This window comes from Xiphias gladius, chromosome 2 (genome assembly GCF_016859285.1).
Source record: "Xiphias gladius isolate SHS-SW01 ecotype Sanya breed wild chromosome 2, ASM1685928v1, whole genome shotgun sequence".
Lineage (NCBI taxonomy): Eukaryota > Metazoa > Chordata > Actinopteri > Istiophoriformes > Xiphiidae > Xiphias > Xiphias gladius.
Window position 1 is genome coordinate 8,562,017 of NC_053401.1, and position 27,792 is coordinate 8,589,808.

Sequence of the window (27,792 nt, forward strand, 5' to 3'; positions counted from 1 at the left end):
TAGTCAGAACTGAGCAGTAATCAAAGCAGACACACAGGTCGAACTTTATTATCAACCACTCGATACCAGCTGCAGGAATAGCCACAGGTCCTCCAAAATACAGTGTACAGGAAAGAGTTGCAAAATCAAAAACAGCTTTACGGGCAGCAGGAACACTGTGGCTTCCTCTGGACCTGGAGAGTCGGCTTTGAGCTTTTCACAGCTGCCGCAAGGAGATTTTTTTTTTGCTTTGGCCGTTTAAATTTTAGGATTTTTGTGATGCCGGTGTGGTGAATTGAAGCTGATGACCTGACGAAGGTCTTGGAAATCTGTCAGGTAGGATGCACCTTGTTCTCCCGCCTTTCTTTGCTTTAAACTGTCATTCAGTTAGTTATTAAGTTGAATTTGGTTGGTGACAGTATAGTGTGTCCACAGACAAAGACCTTTGGTTTATGAAGACCTGCCATAGACCACAAAAATAAATACTTATCAATTTGAATTCATTCCCTGCCTTACATAGTTAGTAGTAATTATTGTAATTGTTGAGAGAGACAAAACTTTCCCAAAAAAGTCTGTCAAAAACAGCAGGACTTCCTTTGAATCTAAATGGATGATATACTCAAAGAGAAACTCTGATGTGTTTCATATTATATTTTCTTTTGGGAGAGATACACGTACTCACCTAGACAACAGTTTAAAAGTACTTTTGAGAATTTCACAGCATTATGCACAATAGAAGATGATTACTTAGTACACAGTGTGGAACAGGACTCATTTTACAACAGGGGAATTTGTTTGATCAATACTGACTGTACTAAACATCAGAGTCACTGTTTTAAAAGGATCAGTCTGATTACATGTAACTTTTATCATTACACTGCACCTCCTGTTTGTATTTTGAAAATGGATTGTGTGTGTCTGTTGCATATATACACAGTAGACTTTGCCAATACTTCTTTTTAACAGCATCAAAGGCTAGTTGGCATAAATGGTGCATCTATGAAATGGTACACAAGTTTTTCATAATGAGAAATTGCAATTAAACATTAATATATATTTGAATACTTTGAAAAACACAGTGAGCAAATGAATCAGACAGAAAAAGCACAGATAATTAAATACAGCAGGCTTTTTAAATCAGTGTAACATGGTTGACGATTAATAATGCAAAAGAATAACACAATGAGAAAACTGAAAAATGTCAGGTCTGAGTTGTTCTTTCAGGAAATGTATCAGGGAAAAGTCTGTACTTAACCCCGAGTAATGGATGAAGCGATCTGGACAATTTCTGGGTCAATCAATGCAGACAGGAACAACTTCTTGCCAATGCTCGAACTCCCTGACCATGTGATACCATCCAGGCATGGGATATATCATATCAGGCCGATGGTACAACTTCTGAGCTATTTTTGTGGGTTGGCACACCCAAGTAGCCCATACTGAATGAATCTGTCGATTATTTTTTCAGTTGATCACTATTGAAAACATTTGCTGGGGGCCCTAAACCCAATACTGTCTGGGAAAGTACTGTTTTCAAACATTATTACACCATAGCAAACACAGTTTCTTCCGTCTTCCCAATTCACATTTGTCTGTGCAGGAAATATAGATTTTTATATTTTCTCACAGATTTATGAGGCGGTCATTAGCTTTAGTTTTGGGAGCCAGTTGGCCAAGTTCATAAAAGGGCTGTAAAAGACCATAAAAATGCCTCGATGTTAATAAATTGTAGTATTTTCCTACACTAAAACACTGTCAGGCACAACAAAAAGCTTTACATATTACCCATCGATAATTGTTGTAACACCTCTGCAAAAACTTTTGTATTTCATATTCCTCTACAGCTTTTCTGCAAATTGAGTGTCAGTACATTGCCCTGAATCTGTCCAGCCAAGGCCCAAACCCAGTGTGAGAGACTCAGTCGGACAGGAACAGACACTTTAACCGTTACAGGCAGCGAGGACCAAGTGATTTTCTGACCCCACTGGTCTGTAGTGTTCCCACAATGGGGAAGACTGGGCAGAGTACAGTGGACTTGAACTCCCCAACAGAGGTCAAGCAAGCAATTCCCTTCGAGGAGCTGGATCCTGTGGCGCCCCCTGCAGACGAAAAGAAGACAAACGAGGAGCCACCTGAAAGGGGAAGCTGGAAGGGCAAGTTTGATTTTCTGCTGTCATGCGTGGGATACGCCATTGGCTTAGGGAATGTCTGGAGGTTCCCTTATCTGTGTGGCAAGAATGGAGGAGGTAAGTGCATGAGTGACAGAACCGAAAGATCTTACAGTATGCATAGGTCCAGTCAGTTGAAAGTCCAACTGGATGCTAAAATACTTAAATGAGACTGTATATACTTTTATATTCTTTTGCTTAAATGATGAATTCACTAATTCTCTAGTGTTGAGGATTTTTTTGTACGGCTACATATGACAATTGTCTTAGTCTGTTTATGTTTTTTGTATTTATTGTTGTAAATATGCCTCTATGCCAGCCCGCTTTGCCCAGTCTCACTTGAAGAAGAAAGCTCAATCTCGATAAGATTTTTTACCCCCTCAGATAAAGGAAAATGAAATGTTTCAGTACTCCATACAGTACAGCACAGTTTAGAAACGATATACAGTACTATTGGGAATCAGTTTTATGGATTTCTGCTTTAATGGTGGTAAAGCAGAGACATTTCGTCCAGAAACCACCAAAGTAAAATATTTTTCCTCTTATCCAAAGCACTGCCAGCGAGAGGTTAATTTGTTTCATAGGTTATTTGACTGAAATTGCCCTTTAAGAATGCATTTTATAGGAATAAGGTATTTAGCAACACATTAACGTTCATGGGAACTTTTTAAAACCGGTCGTAAAACTTTCTCCCTCCACGAGGTGTGGGCGGAAGGTGTGTGTCTCCTGCATGCCAATTGTACAATATTTGAGAAAAGACTGTCCTCTAGCATTTTTCATAAAATGGTAATAATAAAGGAACGTTTGGGCAGGAGCTGAGGTTTAAAAACTTCGGAGAAAGGGGATATGAAATTCTTACTACAATATTATAGCTATATTTTATTTCTTTCTCCGTCTAAAACAAAGAAAAATAAGCTTTGTTCAAATCGAATATAAAGTTTCATAAAGTTTCTAAGATGGTATATTAGAACTCTCAGCGCACAGTGAAATGATATTATCAGCTGTTAGTCCAAGCTACATCAACATGACTACCACACAAAATTCTCAACAGGTATCGTAACAAAACCTCCTGAAAATCTTTGCCCTCCACTAAATAAAATTTGAATGTATTTTCAATCGAATTACTTCCTGACACACTATCTACATTATCCTACATATTCTGTTCATCTGCTTTCTGGCGGCGTATCAGGGGCCTTCCTGATCCCGTACTTTATGACCCTGGTGTTTGCTGGGATACCTCTCTTCTTCCTGGAGACGTCCCTGGGACAGTTCACCTCTGTGGGAGGGCTGGGAGTGTGGAAACTCCTCCCTATGATGAAAGGTAAGATGTTGATATAAACAGGAAGATATGGATGTGCTGGATATGTTGTCTGATTTTGACTGACATACAGAAGTTGAGTGATATGATTCCCTTTCTGAGCATTATGAGCTTCATTTTGACCACTAGACCTAAGATTTGATGTATCATCAATCATTTTCTCTTTGGGCGTTGAACCTCTTCTCAGTCTGGCACAGTTTACTCAAAATCGCCCTTGATACTAGATTTTTGATAAATCTGCCAGCTGATAAAGTCAGATATCGGTTGGGCTCTAATCTCTTTCAGTCTTTCTGTCTTTCTCCTGTGTATGACGGTGCCTTTTGCATGTCTGTGCCCGGGGGCCCATCGTCTCATCACCCACGCTTGAGTCTCCTTTTCAACACTTGTTGCTGTCTTAAAAACAATATTTAAAACAGAAACGACAAGGGTGCGAAGCTACCATGGAGTAGCAGAATAAAAAAAAGTCAGAAAGAGAAGTTGTTTTGTTGACAACTTTCTTCTGTGCCAGCTGATACTCCAAACCAAGGAAAAATAAAACTAGAAATAGCAAAAAACAAATGATGAGGATGATGAGTGACACCATTTTTGTTTTCTCTCTTAGGTGAAATCTGCTCTGCTCCTGCATTTGTACTTTTCCCCTCACATCCCATATTACATCTTACTGAGCATGTGAGCTGACCTATAAGACTCTGTGCTGTAAAATGCTGATGTCTCCTGCAGGTGTCGGTCTGGCTGCAGTGGTGCTGTCCTTCTGGCTCAACATCTACTACATCATCATCATTGCCTGGGCACTCTACTACTTATTCAACTCCTTTGGCTCGGTATGTTAAACATGCCAGTAATCATAATCGTAATCTGCATGAAGCAGACCTCAACCAAGCATTTCAGTTTCAGTTAGTGTGTGTTATGCTACCCTTTTCCTTTTTTGACTACCAATCAGGGCCATAGCTAACACTGAGGACACTGAGGTCATGACCTCAATATTTTCACTGGAAATTTAAAGGTTATATCAAAGCTTGGAGGAAATTTGGCTTCTTTCAGCCCAATAAAAATAAACACAAAAATGATTTTGTAAGTCTCTACCAGAATTTTGGTCCTGGCTGCATGGAGAAAGCTTTGAAAGAGCATTACCTACATAACTAGGAATAAAACACTTTATTTTACAGGGTCATCATTTTCCAGGAAGTTTCTTAAAGAAATATTTAATTTATATTAACCACGGGGAAAATACAGTAGAGACAAAGTTCTGAGACAGTTCTTTTCATTATAGTTAAGATCGTCGACCCTATAAGCAGTTTGCTTTCAGAAAGTACACCTTGCAGAACTCCAAATGTCCGAAACTTCCTTCCTGGTGACTGGGAGGGTTTTTGGTAGTAGGGGGACTTCAGCATTCCTAAACTTTTAGCCACAATGCTGCTGCAAATGACTTAGTGTGATATGTTTGAAACAAATAAAAACACTCAAAAAACTCTACGGTAGAGTTTGTATATTTAGATACCACCATTTCCCACTTTAGGTGAGTTTCAACTGCCGATAAAAAGTATTCACATTTTATTGTTTTACAGAATTCATCACAGTGGTTGTAATTAAGTGCCAATAACAGAGGAAAAACACTCATCAATGCGGGTCTCTATCTACAATCCTTTTCTTTCTCAGTCTCAGCTTTTCTCACTCTGCTTTTGTATTACTCCGCTTGACCAGTCGGCTCAAAGAAGCCTGGTGACAGATATTTAAAGACTTTTTAGGCGTTGTGCAAGAGGCTCTTGTGGTGGGGAAATGGAAGACTGAGAGGCAGGCATCAAAAGACTTTGAAAAAAAATCTAGTGTTCTTTGTTTTTCAATGTTTTTATCTGAAGGCCAAAAAGCATGGCTGGTTCATTAAATGTCATTTTCATTGTTGGATGGGATATCTCTCTGTCTTTGTCTCCTTTTGTTCTGAACAGTCTTTGTGGATGTTGAGTCAGTCAGACGAAACAGCCAAGTGTGGAGAGTCAAGGGGAAACATGATGGAAGTTTATTTTTGTCTGTGAAGAACAGCACAAATGGGGTTTTTTTTTCTTCTGCTCTTCTTGTTGGTTTGTCTTTTTAGGAAAATGATACAGCTATTAAATCCCAGAACTTTTTGTGCCATAGTGCAGAATGCAAAACCGAGAGATATGTCATCATATTTTTTCTGCGGCAACCTGTTTTGTTTTTATGCGCATTTCTGTGTGTGCAGGAGCTGCCTTGGCAAAGCTGCGATAACCCCTGGAACACAGAGAAATGTTTCTCCAACTACAGTCTGACAGACACCACCAACTTGACCAGCGCTGTCACTGAGTTCTGGGAGTAAGTCAGCGAGATATGTTCTGTAGAAGAATGTGCAAGTGAGCGTCGGAGCTATTTCTGGAAGCTATCTGCGGTTATCTGTGTCTGAATTCAAGGTGTATCTGTTCCTGTAGGCGTAACATGCACCAGATGTCCAGTGGTCTGGAGGAGCCAGGGACGCTACGCTGGCCCTTAGTGGGCACTCTGGCACTGGCGTGGGTCCTTGTCTACTTCTCAATCTGGAAAGGAGTGGAGTGGACGGGGAAGGTCAGACCCTGTGCTCCTGTTTTCCCCGATTTTTCTCTCCAGATTCACTCTCTCTGGCCTCAGACTGCTTCTGCTACATTTACCAAATCTGCATTATCTAAGTCTCTTTCTCTCTTTCTCTCTCTTTCCTCTTGCATATTAAAGTTTTATCCATGAAAACATGACTGGACACAAAAAAGCTGCTCAGGAGAGAAGTGATGTTGTTGCCCACTGAGTTCAAGCTAAATAAAGAGACAAATGGGAAACTTTGGTGATCCCTTAACGGTTTATGACCATATACCCATATGCTACTTTGTATTAGTCCAGATTAATGGATGTTAACATGATAAACTAAGAGGGTGGACATGGTAAACATTTTACCTGCTAAACATCAGCATTTAAGCATTGTCACTGGGAGCTTTTTGCCATGCCAGCACTGGGATTAAGCTCAAAGCACCTTGTTTTTCCATGACAAGTAGTTAGCAGGGGGTTATCTGTCAGTTCTTTTATCCATGAACCCATTAGTCCATTGGGCCCTCCCAACATTTGACATTTGAGTGATGAGCTTCTACTGGGTCTGTTTTGCCACTGCAGTCTCTCCTTAGGCAAGAAAATGCAATCTCAGGCTTGATGAGAGTGCCTCTTCAATCACTAACTAAATAATGTAAACCCCTTCGGCTTTTCAATCTTTTGATTGGCTGCATACTGACTGATCAAAAAGTGAACTGATGTGAGTCATAGCTCTTGAAAAAATTGGGCTTCATCCATTGATCCCGAAATCCCATGGACGAAAATGATGGTTTATCAGGCTCTGGGGAGAGTTTTCAATCAAGTGGTGATAACATTTAAGCCCTTCATTTACATAGCTTACATTTATAATGTAATATATTAAAATATAAGATTTATCTATATTATATATTAATGATCAGTTTTGTATTGATATTTACTGATAAGAAAGCTGTACCGACAAGTGTGATTGTTTTCCGAGTGGCTGTTGAACCTTTGAGCTTTGGAGAGAGACTGTCTGCTCTAATCTTTCTACGTCTATGTCAAATTATTATTTTAGCCCGGTCGCCTTTCCTGATTGGATGTTTCCTAAAGAACTGACTATGCCTATTTATTCTGACGCCTACTGCTTTGAAATGCCATATGCATGGGACGTTAGAGAGAGTTTCTGTTGCTCAGTGAGGCCATTTAAACCCCTTCTGCCTTTTCTGATTTACTGTGTTTCGTGTGTCACAGTATGAGTTCACATCAAAACAGAGCAGAGTATGATTTTTTTTAACTTGATAGAGACATATTTTATTATTTACCTAATCTTCTAAGATTTTGACTTTGTTTTTATCTGCTGTCACTCACAACCAATCTCGCTATCCATATTTCACAAAGGTAGAGAGACAGAAAAAGTTTTAAGGGTATTATTTTAATCCCAAACTGTAAAATAGGAAAGAAACACACAAAAAAATCAATCTGTCTACTGCCTCGATTTTTTAAATTACAGCAAGTTCAAGCAATGTGAGCAGAAACGCATTTACACATTTACTGCCAGGGATAATTGGATTTTAATGTGTAGCATCTGAGAGCAGTAAGAAAAATGAATTCCCCCAAGGCCCTGGCCTTGATGGACTTTACCAATTAAGCATAATCATAATGATACAGAAATGCCGGCCACATCCTAAAGGCCCCGGCAAGATCTTCTGGCACAGAGAGGCCATGGAAATATTGCAGCAGCTGAGGAATCTTTCACTCTCTGCATACTGTGGCAACAAGGGGCTCGGCTTCTCTTTTTTCTGCTTTGATTGCTTTGAGTTGTTTGCAATTGTGATTAGCTTTAAAACAAAATTCCACTGCAGGCATGGAGAACAACCCATTTTTAATTCTGTGCAATTCAAACATGGGTTTTTGGCTTTGAATGTACAAAAATATTAGCTAATTTGAATACCTAAAAAGAGGTTGTTCTCTCTGTCTTTCTCTCAGGTGGTGTATTTCTCAGCCACCTATCCCTACTTCATGCTGTTCATCCTGTTCTTCCGAGGGGTCACTCTGCCTGGAGCCATAGATGGGATCCTCTTCTACATTACCCCAGACTTCAATAAACTCGTGCGATCTGAGGTAGACAGTTTCGGACACCGTCCAGACAAACGACCGTATTCAGACATGGACAAACAGACGCAAACATGGGCACACACGGATCTGTTGTCTTACAGGTGTGGCTGGATGCGGCAACTCAAATCTTCTTTTCCTACGGCCTGGGCCTGGGCTCTCTCATCGCACTGGGAAGCTACAACACTTACAACAACGACGTCTACAAGTGGGGAGACGAAAACACAAGCTTATTTAGCCCTCTTTGTTGTTTTTTTTCTTCTCCTTTCATTCATAACTGTTCATGTTGTGCCTCTCCCTGCAGGGACTCTATCATAGTGTGCTGCATCAACTCCTGCACGAGCATGTTTGCCGGCTTCGTCATCTTTTCCATCGTAGGCTTCATGTCCTACATCACTAAGAAACCTGTGCAGGAATTAGCAGCATCAGGTATGGTACTATTTGCTTGGTAGGACAGTCAAAATTGTCTCTGTATATGCTATATTATCTCAGTAAGTACTGAAATAAGATGCAAATCTTGAATCAAGATAAATTTATCTGATTTCTAAAGTATTGACATTGAATTGTACTCTTTGATGGACAACGCAGTGTAATTATCATTTTCTCTTGGGGTGTTCTCATTTTATTAGTGAAAAAACATACTTTTGCTCCAAGTTTTTGTATTTTGCCGATCGAGAAATAGCATTTATTTTCCCAGTCTTACTTCGGACAAATCAAACACCCCAATATCCTTTTTTGTAAATGAGAGAGAAAGGTTCTACACGGGGTTTTAGACGGGTTTTTGTACATGACCTTTACGTGGAACAAGTCCTCTCAGACAAGTTGACCTGCTCTCAGTCCAATTTAAGTTATGAACTTCTCTGGCAGCCGTGGAAATGTTTTCAAATGTTGCTGTTGCTTACACACTCAGTGCAAGTCAAAACCAAAAGAAAAAGCAAAGGAAATGCTAGATATGATACGGTGCTGTTTGTATGTTTTCTAGATATGTAAGTATGTTATAGCTTGTAAAATTCAGCAGGCTAAAAGATAATGTCATTAAATGATTTAAAATGTGCGTCTTGTTTGTGATCTTTAGGCCCAGGTCTGGCTTTTTTGGCTTATCCTCAGGCCGTCACCCAGCTGCCCATGTCCTCACTATGGGCCATCCTCTTCTTCTCCATGCTCATGATGCTGGGCCTGGACAGTCAGGTATGAGCAGGCCACTCATTACTCACCACTCCTTTCCCAGGAGGGGATAACAAAAACAAAGTACGGACAGCTTGTGACTGTGAATAGTGTGTGGGTGAGAGAGTCAAACCTGATCTAAAACTGTGAAGTACTCTTTTTGTACTCTACGGTACATTCTGACACACGTCTCCTAATATTGTATTAGTTCTGCACAGTGGAAGGCTTCATCACAGCCCTGATGGATGAATATCCCCTTGTGCTGAGAAAGAGGAAGAAGATCTTCATCCTCATTGTCTGCTTCATCTCCTTCATCATCGGCTTCTCCAACATCACACAGGTGTCGCACACGCCATAGTTTGTAGATTAGATTCCCTCAGACCCTGTTGATTATCTGTAATACGCAATATATGTAGAGAATCTTAACCATTTACTGGATGTGAAAAAGAGCAAGAGGTCTGCAGCGTGTGTTTTATTTTTATGAGTTTTAAATCGCTGCAGTTAATTCATGCTGCGGGATGTGACTGTGCGTGACAGATTATTATAAGAAGAAGGTTGTCTTAAGACCCAACACACTCATACATGTGGTGGAACTCATTGTATAATTTCCTGGTGAGAAATAAAAGTATTTTAAGTAATTTATTGCAGAAGTAGAAAAATCCCCCCCAAAAAAAGGGACAGAGTCACAGCAATACTATTCAGCTGAGCAGGGACAGAGTTCTTTCACCAAACCTGGTTCAAGATTCTGACAATACCTCTGGAGTTGAGCTTCATATGAGGTGGCGGTCAGCAGCCCTGTAGGCATCAATCTGTCGTCTGCAAAAGAGGCGAACTTCGTTCCTCCTGGCCCAAGACTGTGGGGCCCGTGTTTGACAAGCCAGTTCATTGGGGTCTTTCAGTTCATTCTATACAAATAACATGTCAGACAAGCAAAGTACAGTGCTGACACAGCAAAAACTCTTAATTCAAAGCCATTAAGTTAAGCAATTTCTATTACAACATACACATCAACATTTTTCTGATACCAGGGCAAAGAACCCCCTCCTGCATTATACATAAAGACAAAACGATCTCACAACAACCTGCGGTGTACATTCATCGTGCATATTTTATTCAATAAAGGGAGGGGAATTAATATTCAGCCTCTAAAGCAGATGTGTGTGTGTGTGTGTGTGTGTGTGTATGTGTGTCTTTGTGTTGAAATTTCCCAGGGTGGTCTGTACGTGTTCAAGCTGTTTGATTACTACTCCGCCAGTGGGATGTGTCTTCTCTTCCTTGTCTTCTTCGAAACCGTTTCCATATCTTGGCTCTATGGTAGGAAATCAAATTTTTTTTTTTTTTTTTTTTGCCGTCTGTGCTGGTTGAACCAAACCAGACAGTATAGAGTGGAATCAGGTGAAGCACAGCTGAAATCTGGATAGAAAAGCGACTATACTGTGCCAAGTAACCAAACGAATCATGCATGTAGATTTCCTATGTGGCTGTACAGCAGGGAATTACATCTATCGGCTCCACTTTCTTTGATAACACTCTCTGTCCTTTCCCTCTCTTCCACCCCATATGGCTTTTTTCCTACATTTATTATCTGTCCCTCTGTCCTCCTCTCTCTACGCCACAGGAGCTGAAAGGTTTTATAAAGACATTGAAGACATGATCGGCTATCGGCCATGTGGCTGGTGGAAGCTCTGCTGGATGTTCTTCACGCCGCTGATCTGCCTGGTAGGTGGGGAATGATCATGGATTTAACCTCATAGATATGCGTTATCCTAAATTGAAATCTAACTACTTCCTTCTCCCTTGTGGAGATCTATGAAGCCATCAGGGCTACAGCAGGTCCCAACAGGTAAAGGACTGAGGACATTGCTGAATTGGTTTCCTCTGCCATGTGGTAATTTGCTCTTCACCTTGTATCTCCATTAATGCAGTGATAAAGGAAGTGTAATGTTAAAGAAATAAAATTAAGGGTATTCTGCCAAAATGACTAAGTACAGTTCACTCCCAGTAGGCGCTAGTTTGATGATTTGCAGGTCAAAATACATCTAAACATCTGGTTTAGACTTTTTCACCACCATACTTTGTCCAATGTGGTTTAAGAGCAACCCAAGGATTCCGGCACACGGCATGCAACATTTCCAGGGGATGCAACATTTCCTGGTTTGTTTCTTCTAACAATTTTTGTCCGTGTTGGTACTTCGGATCTTGTTGGTATCTGGCATCTTCTGAACTCTGGTATTCACAGTAACCGCAGTTCAGAATATTCTCCTGGAGTTTTTTTTTTAGATGCAGAGCCTGGTCTTGTTGTTCCCCATTATTGCTTTCTCTAAATTGTGTGCCCTGCAGAACTGGAATCATAGCACATCTCTCAGCTAGAGACTGTAATGATGGAGTGGTGGAGTACCAGCCTGTTATCTATTTTTTGTTTTGGAACTGCTGCATAATTTGGTTCATGCAGGCTAAATAAAAATTCCATTGCATCTACATTATACCTTTACTGCACCTCTTTTTTCACTTTCTGCATTATAAAAAAAAAGTATATATAGCTGAATTACATTTGTAAACAGATCTGCTTTGAGTTTTCCTGCTTTATGACACATTGTTTAAGTGGTAAAACATAAAGTCGCATTGGCTTTTCTTGGCTTTTAAAAGTAATCTCTGTTCGTGATTCTATAGTAGTATACAGTAATTCGTTTAGTTTGGGAAGTTGCAGTGATTGGGCTGGGGATGGATGGGTAGGAAGAGGTTTTACTGAAAAAGAGTAGCTCAGATCATCTCATTAAAAAAAAAAACAACTGAAAAACTGAAGAAATGAACGTGAATTCATTCATCTTTTGGAGTGTGAACTTAATTCCTTCTTTAGTGTGTTATCTGGAAAGAGTTTAAATGGACTATTAATAACACGATTTTATATTCTAGGGGGTATTTACCTTCAGTGCCATTGAGATGACCCCGCTGACCTTGGGGAAGTATGTGTATCCACTGTGGGGCCAAGTGATTGGCTGGTTCATGGCTTTGTCTTCAATGTTACTGATTCCAGGCTACGTCATCTACATGTTCTGCACCACCAAAGGCAGCATCAAACAGGTGCTAACCTTACTGTTTTTAATGTGTAGTCATTCCGGGTCAAAAGACATCTGCCACCTTCAATAATAACTAATGTTGAACATATAAAATGAATCTGACACTGAAGTAACTCTCTTCACTTGACCAGCGTTGGCGGAAGATGACAACTGCCAAGGAGGATGAAAAGCCATCGGGGCATGGAGAATTCACGCACACAGGGAGCGAGGGCGAGGCTCCGGTCTAGCCAGGATTGTTCAGGTTGAAATAATCTGACCGCTATTTTCCCCTGTCTGCCAGGACTTAATGTGGTTGACGTTGAAATGTGACTATTGAGCAGAAGGAGTCATGCACAGTACTTTACTTTCCTACAAAAAAATCAGGTGAATAATGCAAGAACATGAGGAGGCACTTTTTGATAAATTTAGAATATTTCCTTTTGCAGTAAAATCTCTGACCACAAATTGAATGCTATAGATCAGCAATGAACCTGTGTACATAGACCACATATGCAATATACAATTATGACAGTAAATCTTCACCCTACTTGTAAATTTTCTCTACCATTCAACAAAATCCCTGTCTTTGTTTATAAGTCTACCACATATGTAATGAAAGTTGTTGTACAAAGGAATTAAACAATCTGGTAAAACTTGATATTAAGCATGAAATCGCAGTGCATCAAAGATTATTTGCTAATGGTGCAGTTTAAAGAGCCAACCAGAAAGCCACTGCGATAAAGTAAATATCATGTTTACCATTAAATGTCTTTTGACCATACTGCTATATTTTTTGTCTTTGCTGATCCGAACCTACAGAAATTAAAACAAACACAAAAAATTTGTTACTATAATATGAATGTGATGAAAGTTGTACAGGCTATTTCACATACACTGTTTCTCCATTAACACAGTTTTAAGATACTTTAAGTTTTAAATGATATTGTTTAATCTCAAGTATTCGCCTTCATGGCAGCTTGGCTAATTGAAATATTAGAAAACTGTAAATATAATTGTGTCACTATATTAAGTATATTATGTGGGGGTTTTTTAAATTAAATAGAATAAGTGTTTTTCATCCAGTGGATGATGAGAAAGTGCAAAAGTCTCAGTTTTGTTGGTTTGGGGAATATGTAAAATGACATGTATGTAAGATTTGCCCAGACATTACTCTTTAGTTTTTCTCATGTCAATAAAAACAAATATACAAGAAGTCCAATATATTTTTTTTGGTCTCTGCCAATTCTTAAATCTGGCTTTTTAGCTTCAAAATTTTTTCTTGACCGTTTGTGCTGAAAACAGCTGCTGGCTGCTGAAAACGGTGAGACAGAACCAAAACAGTAAGTTGTGAACCAGAAAACCCAAAACAATGAGCTAAAAGACACCAAAACAGTTAACAGAGCTGAGAGGAACTGCAAAGTTGGTGGTAATTCTCTGACGTTTTGTTATTACAAGCGACCCTTTTCATAAACATCAATAAACCAACACATTATGAACACTCACAGAATAAGCGAATGATGTTAATTATCTTGTAAAAATAGTAAATGTCAAGGTCTGGGGTAAATTAGACGGCAAGTGTTCTCGTAGTCAACATGTTAGAAGCAGGAGAAATGAGCAGGTGTAAAGACCTGAGCAACTATCAATGGGGAAATCGTTGTGGCCAGATGACTGGGTCGGAGCAGTAATGAGTACCTGTCCGAGGAGGGACAAACCACAAATTGGTGCATCATCAATGTGCAATGGCAATGAAGTCGATCCCTTCTGGTCCGAACGGATCGACTTCGACAGAAGGGCTACTGTGGAAAAAGGTGGCAGAAAATTTGAATGATGGTTGATGTGTATGGGGCTTGTGTAGAGTGCCCACGCTGGTCAAAATGTTTTGGCTCACCAGTGTACAAGTAGTCATGCGATCCACTGCTGGTATAAAAATATCGATTATAGCAGCTTTAAACATGAAAAATGTTATATGACAAATGTGCTGTTTTAGAACAATATCATTTTGTTTAGACTTTTACTTGTTGTGTATATATATGGAAAGTTTTGTTTGAAAATCAAAATGTTAACTAGTATGAGTCTGGGTTGATGTTGTAATGCATAATAAAATCCAACATTGTGTGACATGTCATTTAAAAATGAACATAATTTTCATTCAACTCAAAATAGTGTTGATTAATGGTAGCTTTAAGAGTACATAGAACCAATTAAATCCAAGAACCAAAGCAAACCGTTGTGGTAAATAGACTTAAATCATCTTTAATAGCATGTTGATATACTGCAAAGACAGGTAGAGAGGGATTCAAAGTCAACTGAGGGAAGTGATGGATCATATCTGTTACACTTATCTGTTACCACCTTTCTATCCCTAAATATTTCCACTTATTGTAACTTTTTTAAACTACTATGAGAAAACACAGTGTTGAAGAGCCAGACAAGATCCACGTCATTCATGAAGCAGTGCACTGGTATTGCAGAGCCCTTTTTCTCAGTTTCTTTAAGTAAATTAGCAAACTACTGCACTTCCATATCATAAGCTGCACCCCAGAAATGCTACATAGGTGTCCTCTCAAACATTAACCTGTGATTTTCAGTGTGCCTCGTATGTATGCTTATTGCACACACAGCATGTCTATCTCCCAAACTGCTTAAACACACTGTCAAGCAGGTAAAACTGTGCAATCATACAAAGGGTGGTGAAAGACAGGGGAACAAAAATGGCCACGTTTTGACAGCAGACAAAACACATCCATTTTCTATGGGGAAGGGATGTTTGCTATTGTAAATTAGTATTTTCATTTCATTATTTTTCATTATTTTTCATCATTTTTCGTTTAATTCGTTATCTTCATCTCTGACTAGTGTGCCCACAGCAAATTCAGTCATGCACAAAAAAATTCAATAGGCCTCCAAACTGATGTCATGCATGAGAAAAGAATAACTTTATATCTGAAATTTCATTTAAACAAATAAATGAGTAATCATACAATCATCGTCCATTAATTTAAAACCCATAATAGTTGAACTATCATGATGGATGTTATTTGCTAAAATTTATTATGTAGCTTTCAAAAGTTTGTTTATAGCCAGTAAAAATATGAAAACAATCACAATGGCTCTTCATTCATTTTGAAAGCACTAATTCTTCTTATTGTGTTATATAATAATAAGAAAAGCAATTACTGGAATGAACAGAAGAGAGGTCAGATTTGTGTATCGGAAAATTAGGATGCTACACACACACACACGCACACACACACACACGCACGCCCGCACGCACGCACGCACGCACGCACGCACGCACACACACATCATCTCTGCCAGCCAGAACAATAGACGGTTTTTTTCTGCAACCTCTGTCTTTAAGCTGGGTGAAATCATGAGTGGAAAAGGACAGAAAAATGAGACAGAAACCTCCCCACGGTGACTCTGTGATAAGAAATCAAGAAATCGGACAGATGGGGGTCGGACAGGAGCAGAGTTAACCAAACATCCATTCCACAGTACCTGGTTGGGCTTATGTCTAAAAGATGGACACATTCGGGCTGGGGCAGTCGCTGACCTATTTCAGAATGAAGGACGCGTTGCAGGGCAATAGCATTTTGAAGGGGCTAAAGGTAGCTCGCTTGTCCTTTCTGACACTGCTTCAATGTGGTATTTACAGTCTGGGCTTGAGTGAAAGAGAAAGAGATCAGATAATGCATTCTTTTTGTTCCATTCTCATTTAAAGCAGGCTAGCCAATAGCACAAACAATACCATTTATGCCAGCATTTGCAATATAAGCTGTGTGTGTGCCTCTGTAGTTTCCGCCTTTTTGAAAATGTCAGACTGAAAGGTTAGGTGGGAAGAGAAAACAGTCACAAGGAGCTGAAACAAAACCCGGGAGTTGTACTGACATAAAGAGACAGTGTCTGGATGTCTCGTGGGTGGACTTAGTCCTGCATTTATCCACTGACGGAAAAACACGCACAAGTGGAATATGCTCTGCGCAAATTAAAAATAAACACAGATCTTGACATTTAACAGTTGTAGCAGGAGCATCTTCATGGAAATCCACGGTGATTTCCTGAAAAAGTGAAGAAGCATTTCATAAACAACAGATAGCTGCACACTGTGTTGTACATATATTACATGTGAATGCTAAATTTTGGTAGTTTTAGAAAAGTCCTAGAGCAGTTTCAGAAGCTCAAACAATTTCAAAATATGCAAAAAGTTTCCCTCCGTTAGCAGATAAATGTGGCGAGAATTCCTGGGAAGCATTGACAATATTAAATATGAAGAGTAAAAGACAAACAACAATCAACAGAACCTTCCTGGGTTGACTTCTTGGTTTGGCAGCAATCCATGTGATTGGTCGCCTTTGTTTCCTGTCACCCTTAACTGTAGAGTGATGTATGGAGAGTGACAATTCAGTGAGAGTGTTTTCCGATGATAGAGAGCCACAACACAACGGAGGAGCAGATGACAAACGCAGCTTATCGGAGGATGTCGTCTTTTCTTTTTCTTTTTTTTTATCCAGGGGGGCAGAGAAGAAGAGAGAAGGCTCTCCATCACATAAATAAATCAGCAACAGTGCAAATGGGGAGACAGCTTTTTTTTTTAATGAATTATCAGTTTTGTTATTCTTTTTTTTTTTTTTGAGCTCTTTGAGGGAGAAGTGTGAAAAGACTATTTTTTCAAAGCAAAGGAGGAGTTTTTTTTTTTTCTTCTCTCTTTTCTTCTAGCCCTAGCGTTTAGTCAAGTGCAAAGAAGTCAGTGTTTAGTGGAGGCGTATGTATTTTGGCACGTTTTTCAGTAAGAGTCAGCTATGCACGCACGTGCACATACAGCACAGTAGGCATGAGCTTTGGGATGATTAGAAGCGAACAGAAGCGGAAGGTCCTTGGAGCATGTCCATCCATTACGGGAGCAATCAAAAAAAAAAAAAAAAAAAAATGTTTGAGGGATTCACGTGTTTCTGTTGTTGTTGTTGGTGGTGAATACGGCAACTACAAGGAATCCATCCACAAACTGAATATCTGTGAGTTTTTCTCTAGCAAGAGTTAAAACTGACAAAAAGTTATAGAAATTTGTTAAAACTACATAATATTTCAAAATACATGTGGAATCAAGTAAAACTTTATATATGCACTTTTCCTTATCTCTTTGAAAACCTTGATTTTTTTCTTTACTTTATTTTTTCCTTAAATATATGCATATAAGTGTGATTTCATTTTTTCATTATAGCTCTTTTATTGGTATGTATATATGTACATTATGTACTTTTAAATAGGTAGAGAAGGGGTGGGGGTTGATATAAGTGTGTGTGTGTGTGTGTGTGTGTGTGTGTGTGTGTGTGTGTGTGTGTGTGTGTTTTAGGGAATAATACTAATTAATCTATTTACACCATGCTCCGAGAGCCACTTGGGGTCCGGTGTAGACTGAGACGGGGATCTGGGGGTATATACTGGTGCGGGTGGTTATAAGGTGGAGGTGGGGGAGGCAGTGGGGGCTGGTGGCCTTCGCTGCCGTGGGAGCCGTCCGGGGAGCGCACAGGGGTGGACATGGCCGACTGACTGAGCTGGTGGTGGCTGTGGTGGTGATGCTGGTAGTGGTGGTGTGTGGGCGTGTGGCTGAGGAAGGCCTCCATGCGTCCGTGGCCGCTGTTGTCGAGCATGATGACCTTGACGATCTGTTGACACTGGATGAGTGTCTCGGGCCGCAGATCAGCCATGCTGACAGCGGGCTGGTGGTGCTCTTGGAGGTGGAGGTGGTGGGCGGGGGTGCTCGCCGCTGACTGCAGCTGCGGGTGTTGAGGTGGAGGCGCCGGCCCCTGGATTAGCCCCTGGGGCCCCTGCTGGAAAAGCAGCTCCCCCCGGTGGTTAAGAAGGGCCACGCTCTCGGGACTCCGAGCCGTGCTGCTGCTGAGCTGGTACGTCTGAAGCCTGTTGTGAATTGACACCTAGTTTAGAAAACAGCCAAGAGAACAGCATCAAATGTTATAAAACTGGTTCCTCCTCTACAATCCGTCAAGCCCTCTTTTTCTTTTTTGGGGGGGTTGGTGAACGCACAGCACACACACACAGGGCATGCGTGGGGGCGTAGGTGTTAGGGGTTGTGGAGGTGTAAAATCATTGTGACTACTGTAAACTCCCCTCCCTCCGCCACCACAGGAAGTGGGAACAGAGTAGATTGGATGCCGGGAACACCAGCGTGTGACTGGGGGCAGGAGGACAGTGGTGGGGAATGGGGATAAGAGATTTGGTGCGATGCTACAGAAGGGGCCCGGTGGTTCCAAAGGGGACACTGAGGGCCCCTGTGTCTCCCTTCCAAACCACTGTGTGGCACTATGGTGACATCAGACACGAGGAGGCTTGGGGGTTGGGATAACCAGAACATAGACGGAGATCATACGAAGAAGAGGGAGAAGTGGAAGAAGAGGAGGAGAGGAGGTGAGCAGACTGACAACCACAGACGTCCACAGGCAACACTCATTAGAATGCAAACCTCCAGATGTCACATTTGTTTTATCTCTCTATATTTCTGTTTCCTTCCCTCAGTGTTTTTTTTTTTCTGCTGTCTGTGTTCCTTTATTGTATCTTTACTTTACACCCTTTATTTGAAGCCTATTCTACCTTACCTTACACTGTATTTCTCAGAAAGCATATGTCAAAACAAAAATACAGGGAGTATCATCAAATTTCTCTGAATGAGCACATTTTGAAATGCATATAGTGTGTGGTAGAAAAAAAACTACTGTCAAAATTGTAAGCAAACCACAGCACATGTAGGCATGCTATTTTCACATTTATCAAAAGCTAATGGCTAGCAAGGGTTAGCATTACTGTTTGTCACCTTAAACAAGGTTAAATTTAGCATAAATTACTGGTGACTATACCTAAATATACTTAAATTCAAACTTAATATGGAAAACGCTCAGCATTTGGGTGGGTGGGTGGGATGGGGGACTTTGTGACTTCAGGCTAAGTATTACATTAACATTCACACAGCAGCTATGTTTAAAAATTGGGCTGATTCAAACAAATTAAGCTTATTAACTATATTAATCTTCTTGTCATTTTAGTGTTCCCTGGGAAAACACATAGGAAAACAGCTGTATGTGAAGAATGTAATATTTCTTTTTCAACTAGCTGACTTGTTACCTACTGTACAAGCTAGCTACAGTACAGGCTAGCTATGTACTGTAATTTTGCTAACACATTACTTTAGGGCAATCAAGGCTGTTCCCCAGACTGCAGCAAATTTCTGACTAAAGATCTTAGTTTTAAATTAAGTTTTGATCTGTTGTACAGTAAGCGTGTTGTTAAGAATATAGGTTCCCACCAAAAATCTTCAAAATGGTGACTGTGTGAATTAGGTCAACAGTAATTCTGCTGCATTGTAATGGACTTTTAATGTGAAATATCTGAGGTAAGAGAGGGCTTACAGCAGTGTTCTCCAAATCTCTTACTGCAGCTGATGTAATGCTTCTGTGAAAGGACTCCATTAACATTTGCTCCTATTCAATCTGCCAACCACTATTTCTCCTTGACAACTCAGCACAGATACTTTGAGTACAGTATCACTGAGCTCTGAAGCACTTGAGATGGAGAATGAAGGATTTCTCTGACTTTATGGTGCCTTTCAAAAGTTTGAATTCTAAGGAGAAAGAATGACTTTGTTCCACAGATGACCAAAAAAATTTCACTGCTGGTTGTACAGTGTCCTTCACAGTAAAACACTGACTTGTTTGCCAGACTTGGTTATTTGGTTCCTAAAATTCGGCGAAACAAGGCTATTTCATCCTTTCTGAATAAGGTTACTTCTGGGATTACTTTAATGTGAGCGAAAGCCATGGTAATCAAATGGCATACCATTAGTAACACAGCTCTAATCAAACCTTTTAACCACACAAAAATATCTTGGCTAACTCTGATGATCAAACTGGCAAAATGCTTAAGACTAGCACTAGCACAAGCAGCACCCTTGAGTTTTGATTCATAATAGGGCTGCAGCTAACCATTATTTTCCTTATCGATTGATCTACTAATCATTTTATATTAAAGTGGTGAAAAATACCCATTATATTTCACCAGAGCCCAAGGTGATATCTTCAAATGGCTTATTTTGTCCAACAAACAGACAGACAACAGAAAAACTACTTGGCATCTATTTAAAAAAATCGATTTAAGTCCGGTAGTTTTATTCAAGTACCTTACTGGCATTTTGTTTACAAATCACATACATGTGATTTAGACTGGGAAGAGGATCTGGGAGGGCAGCTGACATTACTTTGCTATGATGAGGCCGCCCACCTCTCCTGCCTTGTGAAGCTCGTGGACAGAGCGGGTGGATCGTTAGCTGGACTGGTCACACCTGGAAAGAAGCTGGCAGGGTTTAAAAGGACTATGACTTAACCCAAGCCTCTGTTTGCCTGCCTTTCCTCTTCTGTGATGTTTTGATTCATGTTTGATTTTGGCTTTTTTTTTTTTTTTTTTGACACGTCAAGAACCAATGATTCTTTATTTAAACATGTGCTCCACCATATTTCTGGTTATTGCTGACTGACAGTCCATTACCATGTCTGTCTTAAGTGTGTGGAGTTGGTTTTCAGAAGTTGGGGGGGGGGCAATAAATTTAGAGGTTCTTCAGGCTAAAATATATATATTAACCCCACTAAAAATCAAATGAAGTTTTTGATGATAGACTTCATGTTAGATACATGTTAGATTTATTTTTAAATTTTCTACCCAAAAAACATGCACAAGAAATAGCAGAATTTTATTTTATTTTTATTTATTTTTTCTGTCCAAGCCAAGACTGGTACCTTCAGTCCTCCTCTTGACTCCACCAATTACAGGATAGGGTGTACACTCTATGTAGTATGGGAGACAAAACCCAAGGCAAACGAAGCCTCTATATCATTGTTGCCCATAAGTTAATCACAAATAAAACTGAATCATCTGTGTCAAACTCATGGGGAGAAAAACAGTTTTTTGAAAATTGAGGGGAATGTAAATTGCACATTTTGACTGTCTTCAATTTCCTTAGAACTCTTTACAACTAACCAGCAATTCTGAAACTTCAGCACAAACTATCGGCTTATTATTTTTATTGCTCTGGGCCACACTCTAACATTAGAATCTCAACACCTTACTTATCAAATCTTCTATGATTAACAGCTTGCTGTGGGATTCAGGCAAACCTATATTTGTGCTTCTAGTATAAGCAGGATTTCTCTGAGTGACCCTCCCGGTTTCCAAGATAAATGTGTTTCGACAGCTAACGGCTCCCCACCAGCCACTGACATTTACTCTAGGCTGCGTGGCGGAGGGGAAGATGGCTGGTGAAGGTAGTTCCGACAACCATTAAGACTGACCTGAGGTGCAAACATGGGTGAAAAAAATAGGGGAGAGGGAAAGCCCCTCAAGTCAGCCCCATATTATAGAGAGATCAAAATCCTCTTTTGGATTGGAATTGATTAAAGCTATACTGCAGGTGATGATATCCATCGATCCATTAGCTATACCAACTGTGGGAGGAAGCCGGAGTACCCCGGAGGAAACCCATGCAGGCATGGGGAGAAGATGCAAACTCCACACAGAAAGGCCCCTGCCAAACCAGGGTTCAAACCCAGAACCTTCTTGCTGTGAGGTGACAGTGCGTCTTAGTTTACTGTTTTTTTTTTCTCTCTCTGGAGTGGTTTAGTGGCTTTTGTATTTAGTACGCCCTGACGTCTATAAAATCTCAGATAATATTGTACAGTACAAGAGGCTATCAAGCTCTTTTAAATTAAAGTTGATCACAGCCCCCTACTATCAGCACCCAAAGCCTGATAAAAGAGAGCTCCTATATGCATAAAATGAGCAGATATTCCATGGCACAAGAAAAAGATCCTTTTATTTTCACGAGTTTAAATATCTCTTGCGCAGAAATGAAGGCATGTTTTCTCTAATTATTGTCATTCTACGGACATCTATGGCTATGAAAATGAAATGGCTATGAAACCTTTTCAGTTTTAAGTATATATAATTACTTCTGCTCTAACCGCCTCCTGAGTAAAGATTTACAGCTGAACATATTACCAGTGAGCCGTGTGGAATTAAAATGTCCCTTAATGTCAAACTGACCCTGTGTGTTTTTTCACCCCACCCCCCAACTCCACTGTCACAGTAATGACTAGGAAAGCTCATCTGATGCCTCTAAGATGGTAACTGAAAAACCCCATGGGTACTGTAGTGCGGCTTGCTCTCTTGCGTTCACAAAATGTTCGCATGGGAAGTTTACCCCGGAGGTCTGGCAAGGGGTGGGGAGGTGACGAGCCTGGGTCAAATGAGCGTTAAATTTATCCGCCTGCATGTTACTGTGTTAAATAAGGTCTCGGTGCTGGATGTGTGCACGCGCACTCGCATACACACACACACACACACACACACACACACACACACACACACACACACACACACACACACACACACACACACAGAGTATATGTCTTCCACACGTCTTCGGCTACTTTGAGCAATGGCTACGTTCTCTTTTTTTTTTCTTGAACGGCCCTAGAGGAGTCACAACTTCTGCCTTAGCCTGTAAAACTAATTACTACCTCTTCCTTTTTAGGCTTGCAGATAATATTTAAGCCTCTGACTATGACTTTATTGATTTCCCCGAACCACCGTCTTTTTTATTTTTGTACGGCAAAGGTGTCATTTTATCTCATATTTAGTTCGGTTGGGTTACCTCACATGCCCGCAGCACTTTACCCATCAGCACTCGCTTCTCTCATGCACTCTTCACCCACTCCTGCTTGACGCCTCTAGCCCTAAGGATACGATATGACACTAGTCCTGGGAATTCCTATCTCACCCTACCTTGATAGATGACTTACTGCTCTGACTTACCTGTTGTTTGGGACATGGCCCTATCACTAAGCACTTACCTCTACTGCATTGTGTCCACTTCTGTCATCTACCTCCTGGTTTCCTGAAAGCAGGAAAAATAAAGAAAAAGGGACAAAAGTGGCTGCAAAGTGTCTGTATCTTTATATTTTTCATGAATAAAAACTACATTTTAAAATAAGGCACTTTATACCAGTCCACTTATTTCAAGATGAAGATAAGGAATTTAAGGTTTGATAAACTGCACTGGTTTGATATGAGCGGCAAATTAATGAAATCATGCTTCGTTCACACAGAATACAAGCTTTTGGGATAATGTATTTGGATACTTTGAAGTCTAGTCTACAATGTGATGCCATTTTTTTTTTTTTAGCAATGGCCCATTGGCTGAGCCTTCTCCCCCAAACAATGATTGTCCAATCCTCCCTTAGCAACTGTAACTAGGCATGGAGGGCCTGTCAAGCTTTTGGTTTCTTTAGATTCATCACTTTTTGGAAGAGGAATGGAATAAACTTTTTTTTTTTTTTCATTTGCTGTAACGTGAGCCGCGAATGTTAGCATGCCCGGCTAAGTAGCTTCCTAGCTGCAGTAGAAAGCCAATGTAATGTTATTCATTATTAATTTTATTATTTTGTGCGGCTATGGTACTACATGCTACACCATCAGAGTTCCTGTTCATGTTGGTGGCCCTGCCCTGTTCTTTGGGGATTTGGGGGAAGGTAAACTCCAGAAAATCCAGCCACACTCATTACCCGAAATAGCGATGCGGCTTGTAAAAGTGCAAATATAAACAATAAAGCAAATAAAGCATAAATCTAACCTCTGTTCCTTGTCCAAGTATGTTTTCTACAGTAAGCCAACGCTAAACATCCAAACAGGGATCGTGTTAGATCAAAATAACAGTCTGATCTTAGTTTCCTTATCCTGTTGCATTATACTAGGGTTAACAATCCTATATAAGAACATTGCTGCTCCTTTGTCTTCTATGCAGATAATCAGCTGGGGATACTGACTTTTTTTTTTTTTTCCAGGGACCTGGCTCTAGCCTCAGTCTTTTGGTACAATACCATGTACATATCCATCAAGTGCATAATTAAGACCCCTTTTTACATGGTTGTCATTTTAAAACAAGTCAGCCCGAGATCGTTTCCAGCCCAATCATGGAGCTAGTTACCTAGCAAGTGAGAGGCGATTTAAAATTTGTTTCATCAATTTTACATTTCAAATGGCAAAATAACCGATCACTGGCTAGAAAAAAGAAGACTGGTTTTCTCTACTTCGGTGCAGAGGACAGAATGAGAAGAATTTTGAGTGCCTACCACACAGTAACAAATACGAAGGGCTTAGCAGACAGCGAATTGCCTCATTTACAATATTTACAATTATAGCACAAATCTTTAGTAATCCAGTATTTTTTTCATGTTAAAATTCTAGAGGTAACTCCCTTTTCGGCAAGACGGCAACATCGGGGCCAGCCCTATAAACGTGAATGTCTGTCTGTCGCTGACGGACTGAGGGAAGTTACACCATTGGTGACTTCGAGCAGACTTTACCCGCTTTCCACTGAATGTAGTTGTTTACAGCTCTTCCACAGCAGTTTTCAACTATGTCCTCAATTTCGTACATAGATCATACGCGGTCCAGCCACATATGAGGTTCTCAACTAGTCGTGTTTTAAAAATCTAACATGTCCTCTTTTTCCTATTGATCAATGCATAAAAACCACAGCGAGACAACTTTGTTATCCACAGCACATTAATGCAACTGTGGCCAAGGCCTCGACAGTGGGTTTTAAAATTAATAAGTGACAGAGTACACACACACACACACACACACACACACACACACACACACACACACACACCTGATGGGGAGCCCTGTTTGCCACGTAGCTCTAGCTGTGTGCCGTTATTCTTTACTGAGTGTGTCTTGGCTCCCTGCTGCTTTTCCAGCTCCCCTGCAGAGAAGAGAAGACAGAAATGATCCATCCATCATAATCACCATGACAGAGCAAAGGAGGTAGGTAGATGGATGGTGATGGGGTAAGATCGGCAACAACGGGTATAATTCTTTCTTTCAAAAGCATGTGCATACACAAACGCACGCACACGCGGGCTCTCTGCCCCCCCCTCCCACTCCCTTTTCTAAGCTCAAGCAGGACTTTCCATCTCCTTAATTAAACTTCACACTTGATGGTAATTGCATGTCATTTCCAATCATGATGACTAAATGTTGTTTTGTCTCCGACACCACGCTGCATTCCAATTTTGATGCTGAACTGCAAAACTGCCAGGTGACACCTTAAGGCTGCAGTACACAATGTCCTCCATTTCATTTTTGTCGAAGTGTGACAGATATCTGACGGGGAATGAAAACAAAAACATTCTTTTTCTAGTTAATCTCCTGGAAAAAGAATCAGATGGAACTATAAATAAATGTAATGGTAACTTTATTTTACAGGTCTGTATTTTCCTGATGATAATTTCCCAATTTATTCCAAATTTTACTGGAAATAACTGTGTTTAACTGGTACATTTCCCATCAATCGCTAGTATAACCTTGAGTATAGAGACTTTCTTTTTTTAGTCAGTGTACAACAAGGCAGCTAAACATGCCAAATGTGAAACGTTCTAAACAGCCAAGGATGCAATTCAACATATATGAGGAATAAAGTTTCCAATAATTTAGTTTAATTGGAGCAATACCAATTCAATACATACCTTTTTTTTATTTAAACATGGGAACTGACCAAAGTTACAGTTAGGCCCTGTAGAACTCACTGTTAATGTCTAACTTATGTAACCAAATATATACACTACAGCTGAGAGGGGAACAGAAAAATTGTGCTCTGAGATGCTACTTTTTTCTGGTTGTAAAAAGTGAGATGGGGACAAAATTAAAACGATCAATTCCATAATGACGTTTCCTCATTATAAACAGCCAGATGCAGGAGAAAAAGGCACCTCCCAGATAAACAGAGACTGTAATTTCTCCTTCCAACCTCTGAAGAGGAGAAGCCCAAATATAAGTCAGCTCGCCACCACAATAACAATAAAAAAGCTCTTAGAGGAGAAAGGAAGATGTGGTGTTCGTCTGAGCATGTGCCAGAGCTCTTTCTTGTTCCATATTTTGTTCCTATATTATGTCTTGAGAACAAGTGTGAGCTATTTTTGTGTCTCTTTTTACTAATATGCCCCAGCATGCAATCTTAATTTTACTGTATGTGTGCACTGGTTTGTGTCTTTGTGCACAATAGCTGTCTGTCGTTGCTCCACTCTAGAGAGAGAAATTACTTCCTTCTGTCAACCCCTGCCTGTCTCCATATGTCGTTGCCTGCTCTCACCGGGCTGCTGGCCCTCCCTCTCTGTGAAGGGTAATGCAGTTGCGTCAAATCCCAGCACGGATGCTCTCTTTGATGGCTTCTGGCAGGAGCCAGGCTCTTGGATAGTCAGGTTTCTCATGTGTGTCTAAGTATGTGCATGTCGTCTTGTCTGGAGAATTTCATATGCACACGAACCAAAAACAACTGAGATGCCTGGCTGCTTTCAGGAAAACTGGCCTCGTTTTACCTCCGATTCCCTGCCCTCCGGCAGTCTATTTCAGCTTTAGTGCACCAAAGGAAAATGCAAGTCAGTCTGCACCAACACGACGGGGATCCTGACTACAAGTTCACAAAAAATAGAAAAACTAAAGATGACTTCTGACTCCTCTACTATCTGAGGGACCAATTGATTCACACACAGAGTATCTAAGAATCCACTGTAGTCTCCCACTTTCCAAGATAGGAGATGATTGATTTGGTCCAAAATATAATAGGATGTCGACCCTTGTTTTTGTTGCAGGGTGCACCGCCAGATGAGGAATACATGCAAGAGTTTCACTTGGTGGACACATGCCAACACATGTACATGCGCACATACATTCAGCCACAAGACTTGTGTCAAATAGACCGAAGAGCTTGACATCGAGTTATTAAACACTCCCAAAAATTAGCCATAAGTAATCAGGTTTATAAGCTAATTCTTTTTGTCTTTTTTTGGGTCAAATTTACTTCTTACTGACACACCACAATTTTTCATTTGGTAGCCTCCAGCCGCAGAATCAGTTTGTTCATTGTGAACATCTCTGCTTCATTTAAGAGTACAGTGTATGGAAGGTCGAATACAGGCACAAAAATGTGTGATACGGACGTAACAGATGTTAAGAGTCTTTCATTGTCTTATCGGGGGGGGACATGTCAGGGCTGGCGCTTACATTCAATGCGTATCTGCTCCATCTCTGACACCTCTGCGATTGATTCCTTCAGGTCTTCTACAAACTTCAGCAGCTCCTCAGCACTTTGAGCGCAGAAGTTAAGTACCTGCTTCTTGTCTGAGCCAAAAGGCGAGAGGATGGTGATGCCATGAGGGTAGTCTGGGGAGCACAGAGGAATTTGAGTTACTGAGACAAAAGATAATAAGGTATTTCAAATATGCTTGAAAATGGTTCAGTTTATGCTTTATTCAGTCAAAAGTATTTGGTGTAAACATTGGGTGTATCATGTTTTTTCATGCCAGTTGTCTGCGGTGAAGACATTGTG

The 27,792-nt window shown here is 40.4% G+C and overlaps 2 protein-coding genes across 2 annotated transcripts in view; one reads left to right on the forward strand and one right to left on the reverse strand.

Moving 5' to 3' along the window:
* The first annotated feature begins 1,984 nt into the window (after positions 1–1,984).
* LOC120800387 (sodium- and chloride-dependent GABA transporter 1-like) lies at positions 1,985–12,589 on the forward strand. Its single transcript, XM_040146465.1, has 14 exons — positions 1,985–2,225; positions 3,337–3,468; positions 4,186–4,286; positions 5,684–5,793; positions 5,907–6,039; positions 7,996–8,130; positions 8,226–8,329; positions 8,426–8,550; positions 9,197–9,309; positions 9,494–9,625; positions 10,497–10,599; positions 10,904–11,004; positions 12,199–12,366; positions 12,494–12,589. The coding sequence occupies exons 1-14, from the start codon at positions 1,985–1,987 to the stop codon at positions 12,587–12,589; spliced, it is 1,794 nt and encodes a 597-aa protein (XP_040002399.1).
* A 5,127-nt stretch (positions 12,590–17,716) lies between these two features.
* iqsec3a (IQ motif and Sec7 domain ArfGEF 3a) overlaps positions 17,717–27,792 on the reverse strand; it is a 103,841-nt gene continuing 93,765 nt past the window's right edge. The window contains exons 11-14 of the mRNA XM_040146976.1: positions 27,468–27,626; positions 25,078–25,170; positions 23,255–23,298; positions 17,717–18,277 (exon numbers count right to left, since the gene is read on the reverse strand). Coding sequence (XP_040002910.1) covers positions 17,717–18,277; positions 23,255–23,298; positions 25,078–25,170; positions 27,468–27,626 — 857 coding nt within the window. The remainder of the gene's footprint in view (positions 18,278–23,254; positions 23,299–25,077; positions 25,171–27,467; positions 27,627–27,792) is intronic.